The 21,270-nt window shown below is 40.2% G+C and overlaps 4 protein-coding genes across 13 annotated transcripts in view; 2 read left to right on the top strand and 2 right to left on the bottom strand.

Moving 5' to 3' along the window:
- Window positions 1-43: 43 nt before the first annotated feature.
- Window positions 44-5,770, top strand: proser3 (proline and serine rich 3). 6 transcript variants are annotated; one of them, XM_044207667.1, is made up of 14 exons: window positions 44-313; window positions 478-493; window positions 568-688; window positions 783-1,030; window positions 1,241-1,392; window positions 1,521-1,624; window positions 2,217-2,302; window positions 2,382-2,515; window positions 2,708-2,946; window positions 3,041-3,570; window positions 3,653-3,845; window positions 4,395-4,566; window positions 4,905-4,986; window positions 5,189-5,770. In XM_044207667.1, exons 2-14 carry the CDS (start codon window positions 483-485, stop codon window positions 5,238-5,240), a joined length of 2,124 nt encoding a protein of 707 aa, XP_044063602.1. In that variant the 5' UTR covers window positions 44-313; window positions 478-482; the 3' UTR covers window positions 5,241-5,770. The 6 variants fall into 6 exon arrangements, with proteins under 6 accessions (XP_044063602.1, XP_044063605.1, XP_044063604.1 ...); XM_044207670.1 differs by lacking the exon at window positions 478-493 and having other exon boundaries at window positions 586-688; XM_044207669.1 differs by having other exon boundaries at window positions 44-493; window positions 586-688.
- On the bottom strand, window positions 5,322-6,796 carry hspb6 (heat shock protein, alpha-crystallin-related, b6). 4 transcript variants are annotated; one of them, XM_044207723.1, is made up of 4 exons: window positions 6,586-6,796; window positions 6,326-6,483; window positions 5,945-6,067; window positions 5,322-5,852 (listed from the first exon to the last, which is right to left on the bottom strand). In XM_044207723.1, exons 2-4 carry the CDS (start codon window positions 6,479-6,481, stop codon window positions 5,697-5,699), a joined length of 435 nt encoding a protein of 144 aa, XP_044063658.1. In that variant the 5' UTR covers window positions 6,482-6,483; window positions 6,586-6,796; the 3' UTR covers window positions 5,322-5,696. The 4 variants fall into 4 exon arrangements, with proteins under 4 accessions (XP_044063658.1, XP_044063656.1, XP_044063657.1 ...); XM_044207721.1 differs by having other exon boundaries at window positions 5,322-5,855; window positions 6,586-6,785; XM_044207722.1 differs by having other exon boundaries at window positions 5,322-5,855; window positions 6,326-6,788.
- A 1,491-nt stretch (window positions 6,797-8,287) lies between these two features.
- psenen (presenilin enhancer, gamma-secretase subunit) lies at window positions 8,288-10,918 on the bottom strand. Its single transcript, XM_044207726.1, has 4 exons — window positions 10,769-10,918; window positions 10,282-10,360; window positions 9,899-10,003; window positions 8,288-8,907 (listed from the first exon to the last, which is right to left on the bottom strand). Exons 2-4 carry the CDS (start codon window positions 10,340-10,342, stop codon window positions 8,768-8,770), a joined length of 306 nt encoding a protein of 101 aa, XP_044063661.1. The 5' UTR covers window positions 10,343-10,360; window positions 10,769-10,918; the 3' UTR covers window positions 8,288-8,767.
- A 1,212-nt stretch (window positions 10,919-12,130) lies between these two features.
- The window catches only part of kmt2bb (lysine (K)-specific methyltransferase 2Bb), a 31,851-nt gene continuing 22,711 nt past the window's right edge, over window positions 12,131-21,270 (top strand). Inside the window, exons 1-10 of one of the 2 annotated variants that reach the window (XM_044207641.1) lie at window positions 12,131-12,520; window positions 14,096-14,174; window positions 14,895-18,443; window positions 18,557-18,738; window positions 18,934-19,053; window positions 19,343-19,529; window positions 20,132-20,363; window positions 20,456-20,523; window positions 20,620-20,877; window positions 21,090-21,196. In XM_044207641.1, coding sequence (XP_044063576.1) covers window positions 12,215-12,520; window positions 14,096-14,174; window positions 14,895-18,443; window positions 18,557-18,738; window positions 18,934-19,053; window positions 19,343-19,529; window positions 20,132-20,363; window positions 20,456-20,523; window positions 20,620-20,877; window positions 21,090-21,196 — 5,088 coding nt within the window. In that variant the 5' untranslated portion in view covers window positions 12,131-12,214. Of the gene's footprint in view, window positions 12,545-14,095; window positions 14,175-14,894; window positions 18,444-18,556; window positions 18,739-18,933; window positions 19,054-19,342; window positions 19,530-20,131; window positions 20,364-20,455; window positions 20,524-20,619; window positions 20,878-21,089; window positions 21,197-21,270 lie in introns of both variants that reach the window. The other variant, XM_044207640.1, reaches the window with a different exon arrangement.

Below are 21,270 nucleotides of genomic sequence, written 5' to 3'. Positions count from 1 at the left end.
ACTCGGTGCGTATTGGCTGTATGTCAAGTGGTAAACGGATCGGCACAAACAGTGATGCTTTCTTCTGGTTTCATCGATAATGTTATATTTTTGTCAAACAAAGCAAAGTAATTATGTTTTAAGTTAAAACATTGTACGATGATGAATAGATCTTCGAGATGCCTGCTGTAGCTGCTTAATTTGCTATTTTATGAACAATTTGTGTCGTACTAGCGTTTGATTCCATGGTAACTTTCTTTTGTGGACATGCCAAGTCAACTCGGAAGGTCGGTGGATAGTCTGGTCTTCGTCTTTCTAAGTTAGTTATGCTACGGTAAGACTTAAGTAACCCAAATGTCAGTCAGACATGCCGATCCAGCTATAATTTATTGTCAAAGATCTCAGTTAGGACCAGGCATAAATCAGACCCACACTGAAGCAACCTCTACTGTGCATCCTGTCTTGTGTTCTATTATGAATCACCTGTGAGGGCTAAAGCTGTAATGAAATCCAGGTAAGATTTTAATATCACATTTTTATAGTACTCTAAACAATAGTTACAGTTGGTCATAAGTGTTGTTTTTACAGTGGGCCTGTGTTCACAAGGCAGAAACCCTTCCAGCCAGCATCCAAAGTGGGGAAGGCACACTACCACCCATCCTGCAACCAGTCCCCGTCAAGGAAAAAGAAAAAAACAGTATGCTTTAAAGTAAACTTTACATATACTGCAAGACACATCTGATTCTCATTTCGCTTTCCAAAGTCCTCCCAAAAATGTCTATCACTTTTTTGTTCTTTTGCAGACTTTGAGTCCTGCACGCTCAAACCAGCGATCCAGTCCACAACAGCTCTTAGAGAAACGTAACCACCGTTTTGCCGCCACGGATGGACAACCTGTTTTTGCAGAGTCCTGGCCTTCCACTGACTGTGGATCTTCTCCTGCCAGCACTACAATCTCATCTGACATGGAGACAGCCAAAGAGTCTGTGAGAGCAGGAAAATCCACAGTTTCCTCAGAGCTAGGAGTTCAGCAGGATTCAGTGCTGGCAAAGTATGCTTTAGTTTCAGAGTCAAAACACACCCTAAAACATAGCAGTGCCTATGCCCTAAGTTGTCCTCTTAAACAGAACTGTAACCTTTTTTTGTTGCAATGTATAAGACATGACTAAATATGACAATGTCATGGTAAAATTGTCCTTGGTTCTTTTTTGTTACTATTTTAATAACTACTTATAACTAGCATTGACCTTTGCTCTCCCAGGTTCATAGACCGCTTTCGCCATGGTCGACCACAGAGTCGAGAGGAGCGCCAGCAGATGGCTTCTGCCATTGGAGAGAATCAGCAGCCTTTTTGGTGGTTGTCACCCTCATCTTTACCCCCCAGTTCAACACCAACTAAAACAACAGACAAAGGTACATTCTTATTGCAAGCTTACTGTTTTTAAATGTAGGGGTTATTAACTGTTACTAGCTCCTAAATTTCAATGTAGAAAGCAACCTTTCTGGTAGAATCTTTCTGTGAAATCCCTTCCACTGAACAGATTTTATCCAGCCTCTGAGAGATGACCATGGACCTACCATTTTCAGTTCAGCTGGCCAGCGTCAACGTGACACATCCCTTTCCCCACGCAGAGGATCTCTTAGTGTGAGTGCATTCGTGAGTTTACTGGGAATGAACTATGATATAGCCTGTGTCTTTCTCTACTAAAAATAAATAATAGGTGTATTGTTGTAGGACATTTGTAAACGTATCTACAAATGTATATTTATTTCTTTAAAAACTAAAAAAAGAACACCAGATACTATTCCATCTTGTTTTTATTCTTTGCGTGTGCTGTTATAATGGACTGCTGGCTCTGCACCCTGCCCTGGTTGATGCCAAGTTTGACTGACTGTTCGGGAAGCAGAATGTCTGCAGGAGAGACTCCTTATTCCGAATAAGTGTTCATATAAATATTTGCATTTCAACACCGCACCACATGTCCATTTGGAAACCTCTGTGTTTACTAAATGTCTGGGAGCCATCATTTATGCAGCCATGTTTGATACATTTATGCTTGTTCACCGTGCTCATGACAAATGTATCACCCTCACAAAATTACAAAAGAACCTTTTGTAACAAATTTAATTATCTAGTTTTATTCATTTAGACATTATTGTGAGTCTTCTTTGTATTGAAATATCAAGAGCAAAACTGTGGCTTATTGAGGGTTCTGCCTGTTCCTTTGGTTTCTCAGATTTTGTCAGACACCTCCCAGGGTGAATTCGATGACACAGAGATACTACACCTTCAAGAACGGGCCAACAGACTTCTGCTGAGAGAGTATGAAGACCAGCAAGTACCATTAATGATAAATTAATTAATTCTTTCAATTGTAAGTCACTTTTTGTCTTTCTAACAGTGAATGTACCCTGAGTGATGGATCGATCCATGTCAGTTCAGAGGGCCTGGGATGCTCAGATTTCTCTTCTCCAGTCAGCGTAGATGAGCCAGTGCGAAGACCTTTGATTCCCAGTATAATACAATTTACTAATGGTAAGGCAAGAGTGTGGAGTAATATACATTTTAGAGATAGAATTTTGTTATTGTTTCCAAATTTAAACTTCCTCAATGGCATTCCTTCTTATGCAACTTGTTGTAAATAATTCCTCTTTTTTTCTTGCTTGGTATTTGAAACTGTACTGCTGTGTCAGTGTTATTGTGCAATGTGTTTGTTAACATTTACAGCGAAGGCCAGCTCAGACTCTGTTCAAGCTGTGTCCTCCCAAAAATCCTCTGTCATTCCATCTCTGGTGCCCCCCACACGCCCAGAAGAGGACATCTTGTTCCAGTGGCGTTTAAGAAGAAAGATTGAGCAGGCCAGGGAGTGGCCCCAGTCCCTGCAACACTCCAGTCTTCATGGTCCCACATTTAGCTGGCAGGCCCCCAGTATGAGCCATCCCTCAGCCAGTGGACAGGCTAACAAGGTTGGAGTCATAGTGATATATGATATTTTTTGTTTAATATTTATTCCAGATTTACCAAATAATTTTAATTTCCTCTTTCTTGCATCATCTGTAGCAACAACAGAGTACTCACCCTCTTGAATTCTCACAAAACGCTACACATCCACACATCACTGCTCCCCAGCCAGAAACCACAGAACTCCAACGATCATGTTCCCCAGCTTCAGGTCCACCTCCCTTCCCTTCCTTTGTTGTCTCTGGCTCTTCAGTCTCTCAGCCCCAGACTATTGCCCATGTTCCTGCTCACATGCATTTACTCTGTGATGTCTTGCCCTGTCCGATCCAGTCATCTCATGCTCGCATGCAACAGAACATTTCACAAAGTACAGATGAGTCTCAGACCAAAGTTGTCCGTAAAAAGAGCCAAGTCCCTGGAAACTCAATGTGTACCGTCACTGATGAGCCTATTCGTGAACATATGCCATCCCCACCACCTGGAGCTTCATCTGGAGCTATAGAAGGAGGGGGGCCTAGTCACCACAAAAGATCTGAGAGGAACAAGAAAGAGAAAGCCCAGAGAAAAGAGTCAGAGAAGAATGAGAAGAACACAGTGATGTCTTTCAGAAAGCAGAAGAAATCAGCAAGGTCAAGTACTGAAACATGCACATAGTGTACAAAAAAATAATTCAAGTCTCAATACTTGATGTACATTTTTTTTTTTTTGCAGATATACTGTGGATAGGGAACACGCTGATGGCCCTAGCTCTACAAACAGGAGTTCTTCACATCAAAGAGTTCCCAAAAAGGTCATGCCATGGGCAGAGCAGCAGCAACAGGAGGCACACCAGGAGTTTTCCAATGAGAGCTTGACTGGCGATCATGCACCACCACCTTCTCCAATCCACAGTGCCTTAGGACAGGTCAGCACATGCACAAGCTGCAATGGTTTTTACCCACATCACCAGTTCTCAAGTTATTTCCTTTAATGCTCTCTGTGTAGTTTGATTAATACAAGTGCCTTATGAAGCTGTCAGCATTTTTTGTCTTAATGTTTTTCCTGCTGTCATAATAACTTGATAACTTGTCAGCAGTATACGTGATGAACTGCGTGTTGCTGCTCAAATCTTAAATCTTACATTTGATATTCATGCTTGTTTGAAACCCGTACTTCAGTTCTTGTGGAAAATGATCCTTCCAAGTTGTCTTCAGGAGATGGACTGTATGTGAGATATTGTCCTATTAAATCATTTAAGATTTGCAGGTGGTCATGTTCTAACATGGTTAGAACAAAATGGCAAAGGTTATTTAAATATACTCCATTTACCACAGATCTTGAATGGTGCTGCCATCATTCTGCACACCTTGTATTTTTTAGATACATACATCATCATCTGATGTTAAGATGCAATGTCATTGCGGTAATTAAAAGCAGCGTTAACCAGTAAGGTGTTCTCATTGGGCCTTTACAGGCAGTTTCAGAGGTATTGTTCCCTACGGTGGATTCATCTCCTGCACAAAGGACCCCTGTCTCGACAGTTTCTCCTCCTTGCACTGCCTCTGCACCTCCACAATCCTCAGTTCCTCCATGCAATGAACAGAACTCTATGGAGGTCATTTCACAGCTGCTGCGAGAGGCTGAAGGTGAGCTTATGGCAGCAAAGAGCACCAACATTTACTCTGTTGTTAATTGTGGAGAATATATGAATAGCTTCCACTCCCAACATTCCAAAACCCTTTAGGTCAAAACCCCTCGAATCTTTTTTTTTTGTGTGTGTGCATGCTGTTTGTGTGTGAAGCTGGTAACATTTGTGATCCATGTTGAATTTCGCTGTAGTCATAACTACATAATGCCATTGGGGGTTTAAATAATAAAACAATAATTTGTAGTCTTGGTCCTCTATATGCACATTCTGATAATATTCCATTATCAACCCTCTCCTTGGATGCTCATTATTAACAGTGCTGTTTTTTCCTTTCAGATTCAGATGAAAAAGAGTTTGAAGATGATCCTTTATTACAAGTCCTTCGCAAACAGAGAAAATGGGTGATGGAGCAGATCAGGTAAAATAATAACCTATAAATTAAATTGCTCAGCTAGTCAAATTAATTACATCATTTATGTAAAATGGTGTTGTTCCTAGAAGGCTGTTAATCTTCCTAAATTAAAATCAATCATATGAAATGTAGCTCATAATGTTATTGAATCATCTAAACATAGCACCCAAAATTCCAGAAAATTAATCTACTGCATTTTTACTTTTAGTGAAGTGGACTCTACATTGAATGAATTCCTGGACGAGCAACAAGTTGCTTGAACACCAGCAAAGAGGCACTTGAAGTAGTCACTTTTTTTATTTTTATAAAGAAATAAAGTTTATTTGTACTTTTTTTGAAGAAATATGTCCACAGTAAAGAGTTTGGAGATATGTCTGTGTGCATCATTAATCACAATCACAATACAGTGCATTTTACAAAAGTTGCACACAAAAAAAAACTGTGAACGCAGAATATTTACAAAGACTGGTTCCTTCAAACATTATGTAAGATTGATGAGTAATAGCAGAGCAGTATATACAAACCTCAGAGAACAGGGAATATTAGAACAGTGCCAGGAACAGAATCAAATGTGTGTTTTGGCACATGCTGAGTGTTGCTGTGACTGGAGGAACGTGAATTTCTGTTTGTGCCTCTGTGTTCATAAAGGCTTCTGTTACATCTGTTTTCATACATGGTGAAGATAGCAGAGATTTGACTGTTTGGTATTAATGTGATTAGGTCAGGATTCTGGAGTTCTCAGTTTGCAGCATTGGTGCAGATATGATAAGGATGCCGTCTGGAGAAACCGCTGACTCCAAAGCCATGGTGTGCACTCCCTTTGGGATTCGGTAGCGGCGGTTAAACTGCCGTGTTGTATACCCTGGACCATCCTTCTAACAAAACATAGAGACGAATACAAGTTTAGAGGATAACACAAATCAAAACAAAATAAAAATACAGATGTTCCTACCAGAATACCAACCTTTTTCTCTTCATGCTTTCCTTGCACTTCTACAAAGTCTCCTATGACTTTGACCATTAGGTCCTCTGGGTTGAAGTCCTTCACATCAACTTGAACTGTAAAACCACTGTCATCACAGTTCACCTACCAACATGAGTTGAAATAGACATTAGATTATTATAGACGAATAATATATTGTCAAAATATATATAGTTTTCAACTGTATTTTGAGGTAGAGTGGATTCTCAGCCTATTGAACAAGTTACCATTGTAAAAGGCTATTTGGTATCACAGAATGGTTTGTGTTTTCATGCAGTTCTATTGAGCCAAAATAAATCCATCAATGTTTGTCTTTTTCCATTTGTTTGCAATACCTAGCTATAGTAACTTAAAATCACCTACCTCTGTAGAGCTGGTATTATCAGTCTCAGGAATTAGTAACCTCGGGGACCACTTATATTGTCCATAAGTCCCATTCAGACGAGGAAGAAGAGGTGGTAAAACCTTCTCCCACGGGATACCACCAGCTGGCAGAGTGTGTGGCAGGATGAAGTCCATTTCTAATCAGTAGAAAATTGAGGGAAAAAAGGAGAGCTGACTTGACAGCAGTTGAGGCTACAGCATGTCAGACTACAAGGCATTCAACACTGGCCACAACTCACCTCTTAAATTCCCTGACCAAATAAGTGCGCAAATAGGGAAAGGACAGCCCCTATTTAACCGCTTGTGTGAAGTCCTGAATGAGGTACAGTGAGTAACTGATGATGAGCTGGTGCGCCCGTCTGTCTGACTCCGAGCTCCTCGCCCTCTGTGTGTTTGACGTGACTGGTGTGGTGTGGTGTGTTTGAGTGTGTGTTTTATACTGGAGTTGCATAATGAGTTGGGAATTCACAGTGGGGCACATTGCTTCTGTTATGTACTGGACTAATGCGTACCCTTGGGTGTTCAGGCAGGGCCATATAGGATAAGAGCGTATTGTTTTGGTAGTGACGCAGCTGTTGCGGGCTTATTGGCAATTAACGTGTTTATTAGCTATTAGCAATATTGTAGTCTACAGTTTATTCATAGGGCTGACGGCACCGATACGAACGGACTGTTCAGTTATAAGACCTGTTACGAAGTATATGCTTAAGGTCGGTTGTCAAGGAAGGTCTCTCCAAAAATAAGTTCAAAAGACGATGTTGTTGACCCTCGTGAGCTGATGCCGGACAGACAGTGACAGCGGGGACGTCCCAAACACATGCAAGAGCACGTGTGCTGCCAACAAGCCTCTTTCCCCCCATCACTCACTCTCACAGGGGTAGCAGAACTATTCTGATCATTTAGGCTAAAAGTAGCAGTACCTCAATGTTAAAATACTCCATTCCAAGTAAAAGTCCTGCATTCACTATGTACGTAAAAGTACAGAAGCCTTTTCAGCATAATGTACTCAGAAGTATCAAAAGTAGGCCTAAATCATAATGCAGAAATTTGCTCTTGTGGGTGTTGTATTATTGTAAATTCTATTAGTGTGTCCTTATTACTGAAGCATTAATGAGTAAGAAACATTTTAAAGCGTTATTGGCCTAGGTGGACGTTACATTTTGCTGGTTAGTTTAATCTATAGGCCTAACAATTTTATATGCTGGTTGAATCTTTTGTGGATAACATCTTTATCAGTAAAGTAACTATAGCTGCCAAATAAATGTAGTTAAGTAAAAAGTACAATATTTACCCCTGAAACGTAGTGAAATATAAAGCACCATCAAATGGAAGTGCCTCAGAATTACTTGAGTAAATACACTTACTTAGGCCTACCTTCCACCACTTCACTCAGCATACACACACAAAATACAACAGATTTGGAAACAATATACAATGTCCATAAAAGGATTATTTTTAAATTTACTCTCTATAAATCAGTTTTGTAAAGTGACTCCCTGCATCATGAAAAGTACTGATCGTACTGATACTCCTCTGACTTGTTCTTGGCACACTCTATTGAAGTCAGCAGGTTATATGGCAGGCACATGTTCTCCCTGTTTGTAATGTTGAACCTGTCACTTAAGCTTTGACTGGAGTGACTAAAAATGGCACTGATTATGTTATGACTCATATAAGATGATAGGGAAGTGGGGACATTTGGAGGGATTAAGTTATTGGGTTTCACAACAGGCGCCAGTGATTGTCCAGACTTTAGGAGACTGATGTAACAATGCAAAATATTACGAGTATATATGGAGAGAATAGCTCACAGATGAGTCACCCAACAAAAAGTCCATACGGATTCATAGATCCTTGAGGGATAATAATATTCCAACATAATATGAAATTCTGACTTGCCATAGGAAATACAGTACATGGAGTAAAAACATTGCAACTTGGAAGCGTTATGGATATTTTTTTATTCGTCATTCATACACAAGTAAAAATTGTTTTGGGTGTGCAATCACACATAAACAATAAACATTTTTAAGTCAAGAAAAAAAAAACTTTGTTGAATCTATTGTTCAATGTCCTGAACAAACCTGAATGCATATCCAGCTTCATCATTAGATACTGTTTGATACTGTCCTTGACAGTTAACATTGTCTGCTATACAAGATTAATTAGCCTACTCTAAACCAAAGAACTTTTTTAAATGCCTTAGCAAGCACAAAAAACATGAATTTTCATACCTGCAGCATTTATCTTTTTAAGACATTATCTTTTTGATTACTCTGTAATGTTTTTCAGCCATTGAATTTAGCTCCAGAGACCAAACAAAACACCAAAGTATTTCACTGTAGTTAAAGAAGGAAAATTCTTTGGTCCATTATTGTGGATCATTAGTTATTTTCAAAAGACCTGTCATCAAAAAATGTCTCAAGGAATGCCCAGTGGAATTGTAAAGGAGAGGTAATCTCCCACCTCCCCCCACTCTGCTCTGAAGTGCTGGAAAATAGTAATCCATGTGGTGAGTACTGCAACCCATAACAGCAACCCCAGTGCTGAGCGCTTCACATCTAGATGAAAAACACACAAGAGAGAGCATTAAAACAGTGGTCACACACTCATGCTCTAGCTTTGCCAAAAGCTTTGTTTAAAAATAAAGCTCATAAAATTGCAAAAATACTGTTTTATAGTGTTTTATAAAGTACATGTCTTCTAAATCAAAAGTGTCACTAGTGGCACAAATGTATGTGGGTAAATACTGTATTTCTCAAACAAAATACTAACAAAGACATTCACTGTCTTAATTGTTGTTTTGAACAAAGCTCAGGAGTAGTCTGTTGATGTCAGCTAGCCCTAAACGCGTGATGCATATTTTGTGCTACTTTATAGGCCGGGCAATATGGACCAAATTAACATTGTAATATTCTCCCAGAATTTTATTTATATCAATCTGTCAAAAATATATACGAAAGTATTCAAAATCACATATTGAGTCAAATGGTTTTTGTGTTTTCCTAAAACAAAATCCTACAGTTAAAAAACCAATAACTATGTTCTTAGGTATTTTAAATCCAATGTATATAGATACAAGAATTCTATTTAAAACACTATTATATAAAAAGGCATTATAAAATATATTTTATCATTGCCCAGCCCTACTTGAGAAGCATTTAGTCATTCTTCTTCAACTCAAAAAAAAGTTATCCTATCTCCTCTAGGATTTAAGATAAATGAAAAAATGTCCTAACCTCATCACAGCAATTTGACCATGATACCACAAAAATATACACATATTCTGTTTAATGTGTGTATACAGAATTTAGAACATTTGCATTTAAGTTTTACTGACAACCTTTGTCAAATATATTGACTGGATTAAAAACTTAATAAGTGAATAAAATGAGTCCTTTAAGTGTTGAATCCACAGTATAACTACTGAGGGAAACTAGATGTGAACATTTAACCCATACTGTTTCTAAATACATATTTTTATTAAAATTAAATAAGTGCAGCAATGGTTTGTAAAATCTCTGGTATTAAAGCGGCAGTTCTGACACTTACAAGTTTTTATCTGGAGCTGTTCAGTGTAGGTTGGCTTTACAAAGGCCTCCCGAAAAAACCAAACAACATTGACCAGCCAGAGGAATGGGAGAAATGCAAAGCCACCTGAGAAAAAAAGATGGAAAATGACACTAGTACTGAATTAATATTTAGAAATTGCTTATGCTTTACTCTACAAAAGGCTCCCAGTCACTGGAACTATACTGGTAGCCTATACTCCCTCTCACCTAAGTGGGACTACATCAGATCATTTTAATATAAAATATATAACTTGCAGAGGTAGATGTTAACAACACTTGCAATTTATAAACCAAAGGAGAAGAGGTGAGATTGAATATAATCGGTCTCGGTCCTGTCATGATTCATTTTTTAAGTACTCTCACCTAAGTAATATTTTCTGCATAGGCTGAGCTTCTCCTCATTGGGCAGTCGTTCCAGGTTCATTGTGGATTTGTTTGAATCCTGCAACAAGAAAAAACAAGTTACAGTACAGAACCAACTCGAGGTAGCAACCCAAAGACATGAAACTTTTGTGACAAAGGTGATGCTGCCGGTTATGTCTACGTTTAAGACATGATCGTCCACTGGCCTCGACAAAACCTCAGTAAAGTAATCTAACGAAAATGGTATAAAATCCAAGCAATAAAGCAGCCTTCTAGGGCATGCTGACCTGGTTTGCATCGTCAGATGACTCGAAATTCACCTCAGGCTAATGTTAGCATTTTGTTAGCTTAGCAATGTAACGTTAGGTTGTTCCGACTGCGACAAACAGCCGTACCAGTAACTAACATCGGGCTCCAAATTCTGGGAGAAATCGTTTTATAATATTTATAACGGACCAGAATACTCTACTTTAATGTGATAGTTTACCTGAGAGTTTAAAGGCCAAAATGTCTGAGAACCGTCACAAATGGACTATTTAGAAACAATCAAACACTTCCACTTCCTCCTCCTCCTTCTTTTTCTTCTTCTTCTTCTTCTTCTTCTTCTTCTTCTTCGTCTTTCTTCTTTGTTTTTTGTTTTTTAATGGAAAGCACACGCTAACCTGCACTTTACCGCCACCTACTGTACCAGAGAGTGTGACATGCGTAACAATGCCTTCATGCGCGTTTATAAGCGGTATACAGTGTATACCGGTATATATTGATGGATGGTCCTCTGTCCTGCAGATAAATAAAGTATTGCTTCTTCCCCTTGTCTGCCCTTATCTTTATCTTTAACAATTCTTTAAAACTCCCTTCCAATCTAAGCCTTGAGTAGCTATGTCTCTTTTCACATAGTTTACACCCAGTGTGACAAAATAATCTCAATTAAAACGTCCACTTAATACCTTTTTCTATGCTTTTCGTCGGTGTTACTAGACAAAAAAATGTTCATAAAGTTCTTTAGCAAAAACTCTGTCCTGAAGATTTCTGCTTCTTTCTCTTCTTCGTCATCACATTCTCTTGGTGACAATAAAGATACTGCCATCTGCTGTATTGCAATGTGTAGAACCGGGCACTAAATCATAGATGTAATGCACTTAATCATCAAACCAGACTGTAACTTCTGTAGTACTGTCTCTCTTTATTATCTGCCTCTGCACGCCATCCCTTCTGCCAGATGTTAATTATGCTGTTTTGATTAATGATAAAGCCTTCCTTGCCATAGGCTAAGTCACTTTGATTATTGAACTGTCATTTCATTTCATTATTATTTTTCCAGTTGTTGTCATGGGAGAAATTTTAAATAAACAGGACAACTTTTCAAATACAATCCCTTCATGCTGATTAGTTTGATTCTCCACACTCAGAAGCCTGCCTGATATTTAATTTCCCTTACCTTCTTCAGGGTTATAACAGTCAGTTTTGTTGAAACTGATTTAGAGCGCTCAGTTTGGAGGCTGTTGTTTGTGGTGTTATTGAGAGGTGTTGATGTATTGTGATACATGCCTGGAAAGTCTTGCAACATTTAACCCACCGATATTTATGTTCTTTAAGAACATCTTTTGAATTTTAATAGGATACACCTAAACATAAATACAATTGATCAGTGAGTTAGGTTCAGCGGAATTAAGATTCATGCAGTCAATAAAGTTGGACTCATATGTATTTAGCTAAATGGCACAGCCTGGGATGTAGGCTAGTATAACTTTCTGAATGGAGATTTGACGTAAATTCACCACCAGAGCTCGACCCACTTTCCCCTCACGTTGGAGCCTCACCAGAAAAAAACTCATTTTCCCTTGCAGCATTGCGGCTCCCCCCTCCCATCTCGCGCCTTCCCTCTTGTCTCTCCTCGAACGGCTAGCCATCGGTGTGTGTTGTTGTAGAAGCAATGATGGCGGCAGCGGGATGCGGATCAGCAACCGCGGCTGCCGTAGGAGGCCAAGGTGGAACCGCTACTGCCAGAGGTCGTTTCCCCGGTCGGCCTTGGTCGTCACGCAGTCGTTTGCGCTCCGAGAAGCGATGGCAGCTCGGACGATCAGGCTTAGAAGCTGATGATGTGACTAACGGAGGGCCAAGGCCCGCAAACCTGGTTCTATCGTTAAACGAAGACCAGTCTCACTTGCGCTTACTTGGGATAGAGGCGAGCCACAAGATCCTTGGCCAGGCTGGATACAGCTCTAGTGGGAGTGAAGAGGTGAGGTCCCAAACCGACCCAGGAGTTAGTATCTTTATTTAATCTTCTCACATTTTGTCTGATCGTAAAATGTGCAAGAATGAGTGCTGTCCACGGCAGTGTGACTGGTTAGTGCCATGGAGAAATGTCAACATCCCTTCGCTAGGCTAACGTTAACTTTAGCTTCAAGCCTGGTAGGCTAACATTACATGCTAACTAATGTTAGCACACAGTGCAGCTTTCCATGACATTTAATGAACAGTCGCAACATAAAATACCACTTCAACAGAGCAGCGGAGCAGTTTGAATTACATTCCTCGATTCTTCTCATGTAGATTAAAACATTAGTGGGTGAAAATATGAGTAGAAGATATGTTTAAAAAGCCAGTGAGTGAGTACGCCAATTTGTAAACAGGGATCGCAATTATTTCATCTATGGCCCGCTCGTTATCGGGCCAGAGTAGCAGCTAGCTAAGAGTAGCGAACACAAAGAACGGGATGGCTAGCGTTTCAGTATCCTGCACAGCGGCTAACAGCTAACTGTTCTGTTTTCATACGTTGTCCAGATGTGGGCAGATTTGTTTGCTTAACAAGTTTAAATAATGACAGCACACACAAATCTTGCAGGATCATATTTGTCTGCCTTAGGTAACTGCGATATAAACACTAAGATAACTAAGTTTAAATTTTAGCTAGGTAGCTTTTCTGCAGACGAAAATGCTTTCGAGAGGAAGGGTTGGCTAACTGTTAGCTAATTTTACCAAGCACGACAGGTTTAAATGGTGGTGCAGAAGTGTGCCAAAGCCAGTTGCACCCTTGTTGTTAGAACTGAAAGCTCCCTACTGATACACATGTAGTCGTTAATGTCTAATCCTGATTCATAAAAGTGGAGTTGTTTGTGGGTCAGAGCAGCAAGCATGAGGAAGATGTACAGTACTTGGAGGGAATCGTAATCACAGACGCACCTTTCCCTGCAGTATCTTGTAGGTAGTGTAGGTGTTCGTCCTAACTGCTCAAGTGTGATTCATAGAAAGGTTGTAGAGTTCTGATCTTGCATGTGGTGGTAAATAATCTAGATTACATGCAAACTGTATCATGAAAAGTTCAGGAAGAGTTCCCCCAAAGAGTTAAATGCATTTTTGGCTGTCACTAATTCAGGCCCTGTTCATGTTTAGTGTATTACAGCTCAGATGAGATGAATGAAAGGATGTGGTTTGAATGTGGAAAAATGAAAACAATTGTCCATTGTCTGTTATTGATATTATTGCTCTAAAGCCAAATAACCTTTTTTTTTTATTATTTGACAGTCGTTGGTCCAGTATGCTAAGATACACGTACATTGTTAGGGGTATTGATAAAATCATCATTATGCTGGACATTAATCCATTCTTCATAACAAACATTCAGAGACATTTTCAGTGTTCCTCCAACTACTTGATCTGTGCAGTGGATGTAATTAATGCCATGTGCTGAAATTCAAATTGAAGGCTATACACTTAACATTTTAGTTATTGTTTTTGCTGATGGTCTGGCAGCCTACAGCAGAGCGGTGTTATGTTTTTTTCAGGTGTTAATTACCTGTTTTTATTTTTTAAGGGAGATGACTTCAGAGGATTTGAAGCTGAGAGAAAAGGCTCCAAAAGACCTGTATGGTCACGACAAAATCCTTCCAAAGGTAAAGAAAAATATATTGCTGCACCACATGACATATTTGGTGTTATTTATGAACAACACATAAGTTAAAGTTAGAATTATGCTGCATTCACATGGATTCGGGCAGACTGTAGACGGCAAACTGGATATCATTTTAGTGGACGAGAGCAGGGTGGTAAAATTAAGTGACGCTGGCAGAGAATACCAGTATCGGTAGACGGCATTGCCGTCCAAAGTTAAAATATTTAAACTTTTTGCCATCCTCTGCAATGGAATTACAGCTGGATGTTACGTAGCTCCCTCCCATAAGGAGAAAACGTGAGCGATCTGGACAACGAGAAGCTGATCATTTTGGTTGGTAAACAAGGGATACACCAAGTGCAGTTCTTTTTTCACTATCCATGTTGGAAATGAATGAATAACCATTTTATAGCTACATGCATTACTAGAATAATTACATAAAATAATAGACACAAAATAATTTTATTTAATATATTTTATTCCATTCTTTGTACGATACGACATCACCATAGCAATATATCATGCGTGTTTCGTTTTGCCAGTCCGCTGGACTGTCTGTTTATTTTTCCCGTGCCGTCCTGCCGTCTACCGTCTGCCTAAATCCATGTGAATGCAGCATTAAGCATGCAACACAATATTAAAGAGTTATTTTCTTTCCCAGTTTTGCATCCAGTGGAGAAGCCATGGATTTTGTAATATTTAATATTTTTTTGTTTTTTAGGTGATGCTGTCAACACAAAATCTAAACGACAAAGTGAGAAGCTACCACTTAAAACGCCAGCAGTGGAGGCAGCTATTACCCCACCTGATCCTGTAAAAGATGTAAAGTCTTTGGAGGAAATACACAGCTTATCTCCTGAAGCACAGCCTGCAAAAGATTGCAGGAAAGGTTCGAAAGGAAAAAACACTATGGACCAACAGTCCACTAAAAGCAGAGCCTCATCAGCAGCACCAAGGATTACTATAAAGTTGGTGGCCAAAAAGAAAATGAAAACCGTAACGGAGCCTCATAAAAAATCTGTGAAGAAGTTGAAGATAAAAGGAATTCAGGATCAGCCTAAAGCCAAGGACATTCAGGGCGACCAGATTTCAAGTGCTCACGTCAAATTAAAAACTGAACCACATGAGGATCAACATGGCGCAGAAGATAAGGGAGGGGGGACTGTACCTGCAAGAAGGCGTGGGAGATCTGCTTCAAAGACAACGGAGCCTGTCTGTCAGACTAGCGCCAAAGTTGTCGATGACCAAAAATCAAAAGAGAGAAAAGCAGCCGATATATTTGACACTGTAAAAGAGAGCGAGACTGTTGAGCCAAAAACTAATGCAAAGCAATTAAAGCATAAGGACATTGTGACAGAGCAAGGTTCTGAAGTTAATCAACTAGTGATTCGCAGGAGCAATAGAGTCACTAACCCACTCTCTAAAAGAGTCTCAGACAGTGCAGCTGAACCAGAAAGTCTGAGTAAAAGTGATGCCATTCTTGCAGAGTCAAAGCCAGAAGTGTCTAGAACAGTGGAGGCCAAACCATCAGGAAGAAGTGACAGACGAAGGCAAAGCAAGAGGCTGAATAAGGATGTTACGATGCCAGAAAACCATGGTCCATCATCCACAGAGACTGACAATTTAGCTGTACAATCCGGGGACAGTTGGCCTTTGAAAAACGAGGAAACGAGGGTCCCAAGTTTAAAGTTGATAAAGATCAGAAACCCAAAATATGATGCGCAGGCCAGTGGGAAGAACTCTACTCGAAAGAAAAAACGGAGAAAATTTGTCTGGAGTTTAACATTAGTGAAGGCAGGAGGTCAGACACAGGGTGCTGAAAACACTGTCAAAGTAACAGAGAAGACTGTCAATGAAGTGGATCAGTCCACTCTTTGTGACACCAGTGTCAGCAAGAGTTTGAAGGGGATGGATAAAAAATCTAAACTGGATAACTCAGCCCCACAAGAGAGTGAATGCATGGACAGTAATGAGAAGGGTTCCCAAAACAAGGCTGACATGTCTTTTGAGGAAAAGTCCACTTTACAGGTGGAAGTTGAAGTGGAACACGTAAATGAAACACCTCCACAAGAAATGACTCAAACGGAGTGCGGGAAAGTTGTCCCACCTCTTCAGATCAAAAAGGTCTCCTCTCCTGGTAAACATAAAAGCTCAAAGCCATCCTTTTTAATTCAGCAAGTTAGTCCTGTGCCTGAAAAGAAAGAGGATGTTCTGAAAGATCTAAGTGAAGTTAATGAGGATAAATCATCATGTCTCGATACTGAAGTCACACCAACTAGGAGACTAAGAAGGAGGACATCAAGCTTTGACTCACAACAGACAAAGTCTGTCAGTCATAAGCCAGTGACCACTGAGAAACGGAGGCTTAGAGCGAGTCCACAGGATGAAGATACTCCGCAGGTGCAAGTTGAAGATTCTTCTCAGGCTTCAACTGAAGACTCCAGCTTACATGGTCTTCCTAAAAACGCCTGTCAGGTTTTGGCTGAGGACCCCTCACAGGTGACCAGTGTAAACACCTCTGAAGTTCCTGACAAGGATTCCTCACAGATCGCTGACGATCCCTCACAGGTGTCAGGTGAAGTTTCTCCACAGAAGGTGGAGGATGAGGTAGAACCACAGATCAAAGAGGCCAAACCATTGCCTGTGCCTTCCAAACCTAGAAGATGTAGAAATAATAAAGTAGGGAAAAAGAGGTCAGTTCAAAGGAAGAAGGTTGTTGTCACTTCTGAAACTGCTGTCAACACAGAGTTGGCTACAGTTGAAGCTACTATCACAGAGTCTGTGTTAAAGGATGATGCTCAGCCTTTAGTAACACAGGTAACTCAGTCTGAAACAAGTGATTGCACCCAGCCTGAGGCAAAACAGGACACTGTGTCAGTGGAAGAAGAGCAGATACAGCCACCAGTAAAAGAGGAAACAGACATTCAATTGATAGATAGTCAACAGTCTTTGGTGTCAGAAAGTCAAGCAAGTGATCCAAAAACATTGTGCTTACAAAAGAAGTCTCTCAAGAAAGTAAAAAAGAGGCGTAAAAGTTTGATTGGGCAGCGCCAGAAACACAGGCACAGGAGCAGAGATGGGAAGTTTGCTCCACTGAAATTTTATGAAAATAGTCAGAAAATTGATGAGGGGGATAGTGACATTTCCACCCCATTGGCAGCTACCACACCGGCCCCAAGCTCCAAACTTATTGGTATACATAAAAAGTACAAAAAGAGACAGACAGGCCTTCAATTTGGTGGGTCTAAAAGGCCAAAACCACAAGCTAAAATAATTTCTAAGCTGATAGAAGTAGGGCTTGACAAAGATAGTTTGAAGCAGGAAGAAACAGACACATTAGTTGATGGGGTACAAACAGATGTTGTAGATGTCCAGCCCGGTAAATCAAAGTTTGTAAAAAACATCAAGCACTTCATTATGCCTGTTGTAAGTGCCAGATCCTCACGAGTGATCAAGACCCCTCAAAGGTTTATGGATGATGCTGGAATGTCGGTATTGCCTCGAAGAAACTCCCCAAAGAAGGGTTTACAACTGGGCTTGCAAATGCGTCCGGGAAAAAGGCGAGATGATGGGACAGGCAGGGCCATATCCCCTACCCTGCCAGTTGACGAGGAGGACATATTAAGTGAAGCTCAATTGGATGTCAACCTGTTTTCAGCTCAGGACCTAGATGTCAACATTGATACAGCTGACAGCCTATTTTCTGAGAGAAAATGTGGCAAAATTGAAAAGAAGAAGTCTCTTCTAAAGAACTCTAGTTTCAAGTGGCATGTGCCAGAAGAGTCTAGCGAGGAAGTGCATACACTGGACAAAACTCCAGAAAATAAATGTGAGGATCTGTTTTTATCTACACCAGTCGATAAGCCCACAGAACTATCTACTGATCTCATGGATGCTCAGAAAAAGAAAAGTTCCCCTAAGTTTAACAAACAAACGGCTCACCTCAAGATTTATCAAAGGCTAAAGAAGGCGCACATGGGACTTCCCAAAAGCAAAAACACAACAGAGGTGGATAGTATGAGTAAACCCCCTCAACCTCCTGTTGATTTAGCAGAAGGACTCGATGATGAGGCCATGAGCATCAGCCTAAGGCAGCGGAATACAAACTCGGAGAAGGACAAATCCAAGCTCAAGATAGAAGACCTTGATTCTCCTGGAGTGGTGAGAAAAGTGTCTGTATGTGTTAGGACTATGAACTCCAAGTCCCTTGCATTTCAGCACGGTAAAGAGGAGGATTTAGCAGGCAAAGACACTGCCCAACTTCACTCAGGTAAGCAAAATGATTAAAAAGCATCAGATTATTTAATGCTAAGCAAACAACATATGCTTTATTGCTAATATATAATGGAATAGAAATTGGCAGATATTACTTTATTTCCACAGGAGAGCTGCAGTCGGAACAGAACTCAGGCATAGTCGAAGGCGATTATCTTGGCTCTGTGGAGAAGGGGGCTTCACAAAGAGCGCGCCTCACTGGTGCAAATAAAAGAATGTTCAATCTCCTCAGGAAAGCCAAGGTCCAGCTTATTAAGATTGACCAGCAGAAACAACTTAAGTCATCTGGGGTAAGATCATGATCACCACAAACACATGTTCTCTGTCGTTTCAGACTTTAATTGTTCATTATTAAGTACATTCTATGTAATAGGACCTGTCATAGAAAACCTTGTATAAATACAAGTGTCTTGAATAATGTGGGGTGATTTCCTAGTTTTCTGAGGCTTGTATTGATACCTTGTTTTTGCCTTTAAACCCTGTAGCTGTTATCTGGCTCGGCTGGCGCCAGGTCTCGAGATGTGACCTCTAAGAGACAAAGGAGGAAGCAGAGGGTTCAGCTTGATGCTGATGTTCCAGTCAAGACAGAGCCACCTCAAGGACAAGTAAGTGTTCAAATCAATAGGCCCGAGGTGGAAATCGATCCAACTAAAAGTCTTGTTTCGCTCTCTGGTTTTACCAGTGTTTATTGTTCTTTATTTATTGTTCTTTATTTAACTCCTGCTATAGTCGAAGCAAAAGAAAACATACTCTGTTCAGTGTACTGTACTGAAATTTACCATTTACCAATGATTTGAAAAAAAATTGACCGCCCCCCCAAAATTTCACTCTCTTTACATTAGTGCATCTACATCTATCTTGATCAGATTTTTTTTTCATTTTCATTCTTTCCAGCCGCAGCTCATCTCCCCGCTGTGCCAGGAGTTCCGTAGAGCAGGAGGTCCACGTATCAAGCATGTGTGTCGTGCTGCCTCTGTGGTGCTGGGGCAGCCTCGAGCCTTGGTACCAGATGACATTCCCAGACTTAGCGCCTTGCCTCTGCATGAAAGAACTGGCATTTCCCCTTCAGACATCACTAAAGGTAGGTGTAAACTGATTGGCAGACTTTTTCAGATTTGCTTTCTTTAGACATGCAAAAATTTCTCATGACGGCCGCAGTAGAAGTGGTGATAGTACTAGTTTCACCTTCTCAATCCTGGCAGAGGATGAAGAAATAGAGACATTATATTATTTCTTTTAGCAGACAGATCAGAATGATTTATGATTAATGCATTAGCTAATATATGAATCGTTACACCCCTACTCTTTCGTTATCTGTGTCCAACAGCCTATTATTTTGATGTTTCTGATTTTGCTGAACTGCACAATGAATTGAGCCATATTCTCTAAGTCTTTACATAGATAATTTATTTAAAATGGTCAAATGCTCAAATTTACAGTTTGCATATTGCTAAAACCTTCTTTCTATAAATCCTATTATTTCAGAGATTTGACATATCATTAGCTATTGTGATTCTATGTGGTTGTGTATACTCATAAGAACATTTTTAATAGACAATATATCAGTTACTGAGTGTGAATCAATGTCCAAACCAAAATTAGTGCCACTACATTATCTGCTACTCCTGAAAGGTGAATGAACTACTTAACTGACTAACGGATGAACGTCTATTGTTGTTGCAGATATTGGGTCTCCCTCTGAATCAGACAGTCCTGGGCTGTCAGATCCAAAGGTCACCAAGGTCAAGAAGCCATCGAATTTTGTGAAACGGAAAGGACTTGGGCCATTTGGGTATCGCTCTCGGAGGTGTGGAGTATGCAAAGGCTGTAACCACGAGGATGATTGTGGCAAGTGCATTAACTGCCTTGACAAACCCAAGTTTGGCGGTCCTAATACCAAACGGCAGTGTTGTGTGTAAGTTGACCTATACTTAATTGTTAGTTGTAGTGGAGTTCATCAGTGTTTAAAAATAATGAATCAGTTTTGTTTTGTTTTTTTACCACAAGGTATAAGAGATGTGATCAAATTGAAGAGAGAAAAGCACGTAGACTCAGTGGAAGAACAGCACCCAAAGGTAATTTTTCACTTGAGTGCAAGCTACATGTTGCTGTAATACTTCTATAACATTCAACGTGTCAGCTACATGCCACCTCTTTTTTTTTTTTTTAAGGTGCCTCTAAGCGAAGGCGATCCTCTCTCAGCGGGGGTCATTCAAGTAATGATGAAGGGAATGAGGGTGCTGCGGACTCACCATCTGGTCTCCAGGGCGACAGCTACAGTCCATCAGTAAGGAAGCAGCCAAAGCGTGTTGTGAAACCCCGCGTCTACTTTGACCTGGTGGACTACGACTCCGATCTAGATGACAAAGCTGTCCAAAGCTCTGCCTCGCCAGCCAGGAGAAGGGGAGCCGGGCCCCGTTTCAGTCAAGGTAAATTAACATTCAGAAACCAGGTGAAATAGATGCTTTATTCATGATCTAGTTGAGCATTTTTATTCTTAACACCATAGACAATAAGTATCTGCCTACATATAGTATAGAGCAGTAGTCTTTCATTTCTTTAAACTTATAGAATAATTTTTTGCTAGAAAGAGGCCTTGTAATGTGCCTCTTAATAATACTTTTTTCCCCCTGTCCTAAAGACTTTGTGTCACTGGATGGATTCCTTGGAGACATTTCAGATGATGAAGTCAGGCATCGAAAGTCCAGCTCACACCGTGTACCACCTGGTCGACGTAAACCTGAGAAGGTGGGTAATCAGCCTACACAACTAGCATCTGTAGCAGTTCTGTTTTGTGTTTGATTTGCTCTGTCACACAATAA

Source organism: Siniperca chuatsi, linkage group LG9, assembly GCF_020085105.1.
Source record: "Siniperca chuatsi isolate FFG_IHB_CAS linkage group LG9, ASM2008510v1, whole genome shotgun sequence".
In the NCBI taxonomy this organism is placed as follows: domain Eukaryota; kingdom Metazoa; phylum Chordata; class Actinopteri; order Centrarchiformes; family Sinipercidae; genus Siniperca; species Siniperca chuatsi.
The sequence above is the reverse complement of the archived record's forward strand: the minus strand, read 5'-3'. Positions and strand labels throughout refer to the sequence as shown.

What these genes read in the sequence shown, in the direction of transcription:
- proser3 (XM_044207667.1), top strand. An exon ending in CACGCAGAGGATCTCTTAGT is followed by an intron (nt 1,625 to 2,216) that starts GTGAGTGCATTC and finishes TTGGTTTCTCAG; the next exon opens with ATTTTGTCAGACACCTCCCA. An exon ending in TCCACAGTGCCTTAGGACAG is followed by an intron (nt 3,846 to 4,394) that starts GTCAGCACATGC and finishes GGGCCTTTACAG; the next exon opens with GCAGTTTCAGAGGTATTGTT.
- hspb6 (XM_044207722.1), bottom strand. Translation starts at nt 6,481, where the DNA reads ATGGACTTCATCCTGCCACACACTCTGCCAGCTGGTGGTATCCCGTGG. An exon ending in ATAATACCAGCTCTACAGAG is followed by an intron (nt 6,068 to 6,325) that starts GTAGGTGATTTT and finishes TCATGTTGGTAG; the next exon opens with GTGAACTGTGATGACAGTGG. An exon ending in GAAAGCATGAAGAGAAAAAG is followed by an intron (nt 5,856 to 5,944) that starts GTTGGTATTCTG and finishes ATGTTTTGTTAG; the next exon opens with AAGGATGGTCCAGGGTATAC.
- psenen (XM_044207726.1), bottom strand. Translation starts at nt 10,342, where the DNA reads ATGAACCTGGAACGACTGCCCAATGAGGAGAAGCTCAGCCTATGCAGA. An exon ending in ATGCAGAAAATATTACTTAG is followed by an intron (nt 10,004 to 10,281) that starts GTGAGAGTACTT and finishes TTTTTTTCTCAG; the next exon opens with GTGGCTTTGCATTTCTCCCA. An exon ending in ACAGCTCCAGATAAAAACTT is followed by an intron (nt 8,908 to 9,898) that starts GTAAGTGTCAGA and finishes TTTTTCATCTAG; the next exon opens with ATGTGAAGCGCTCAGCACTG.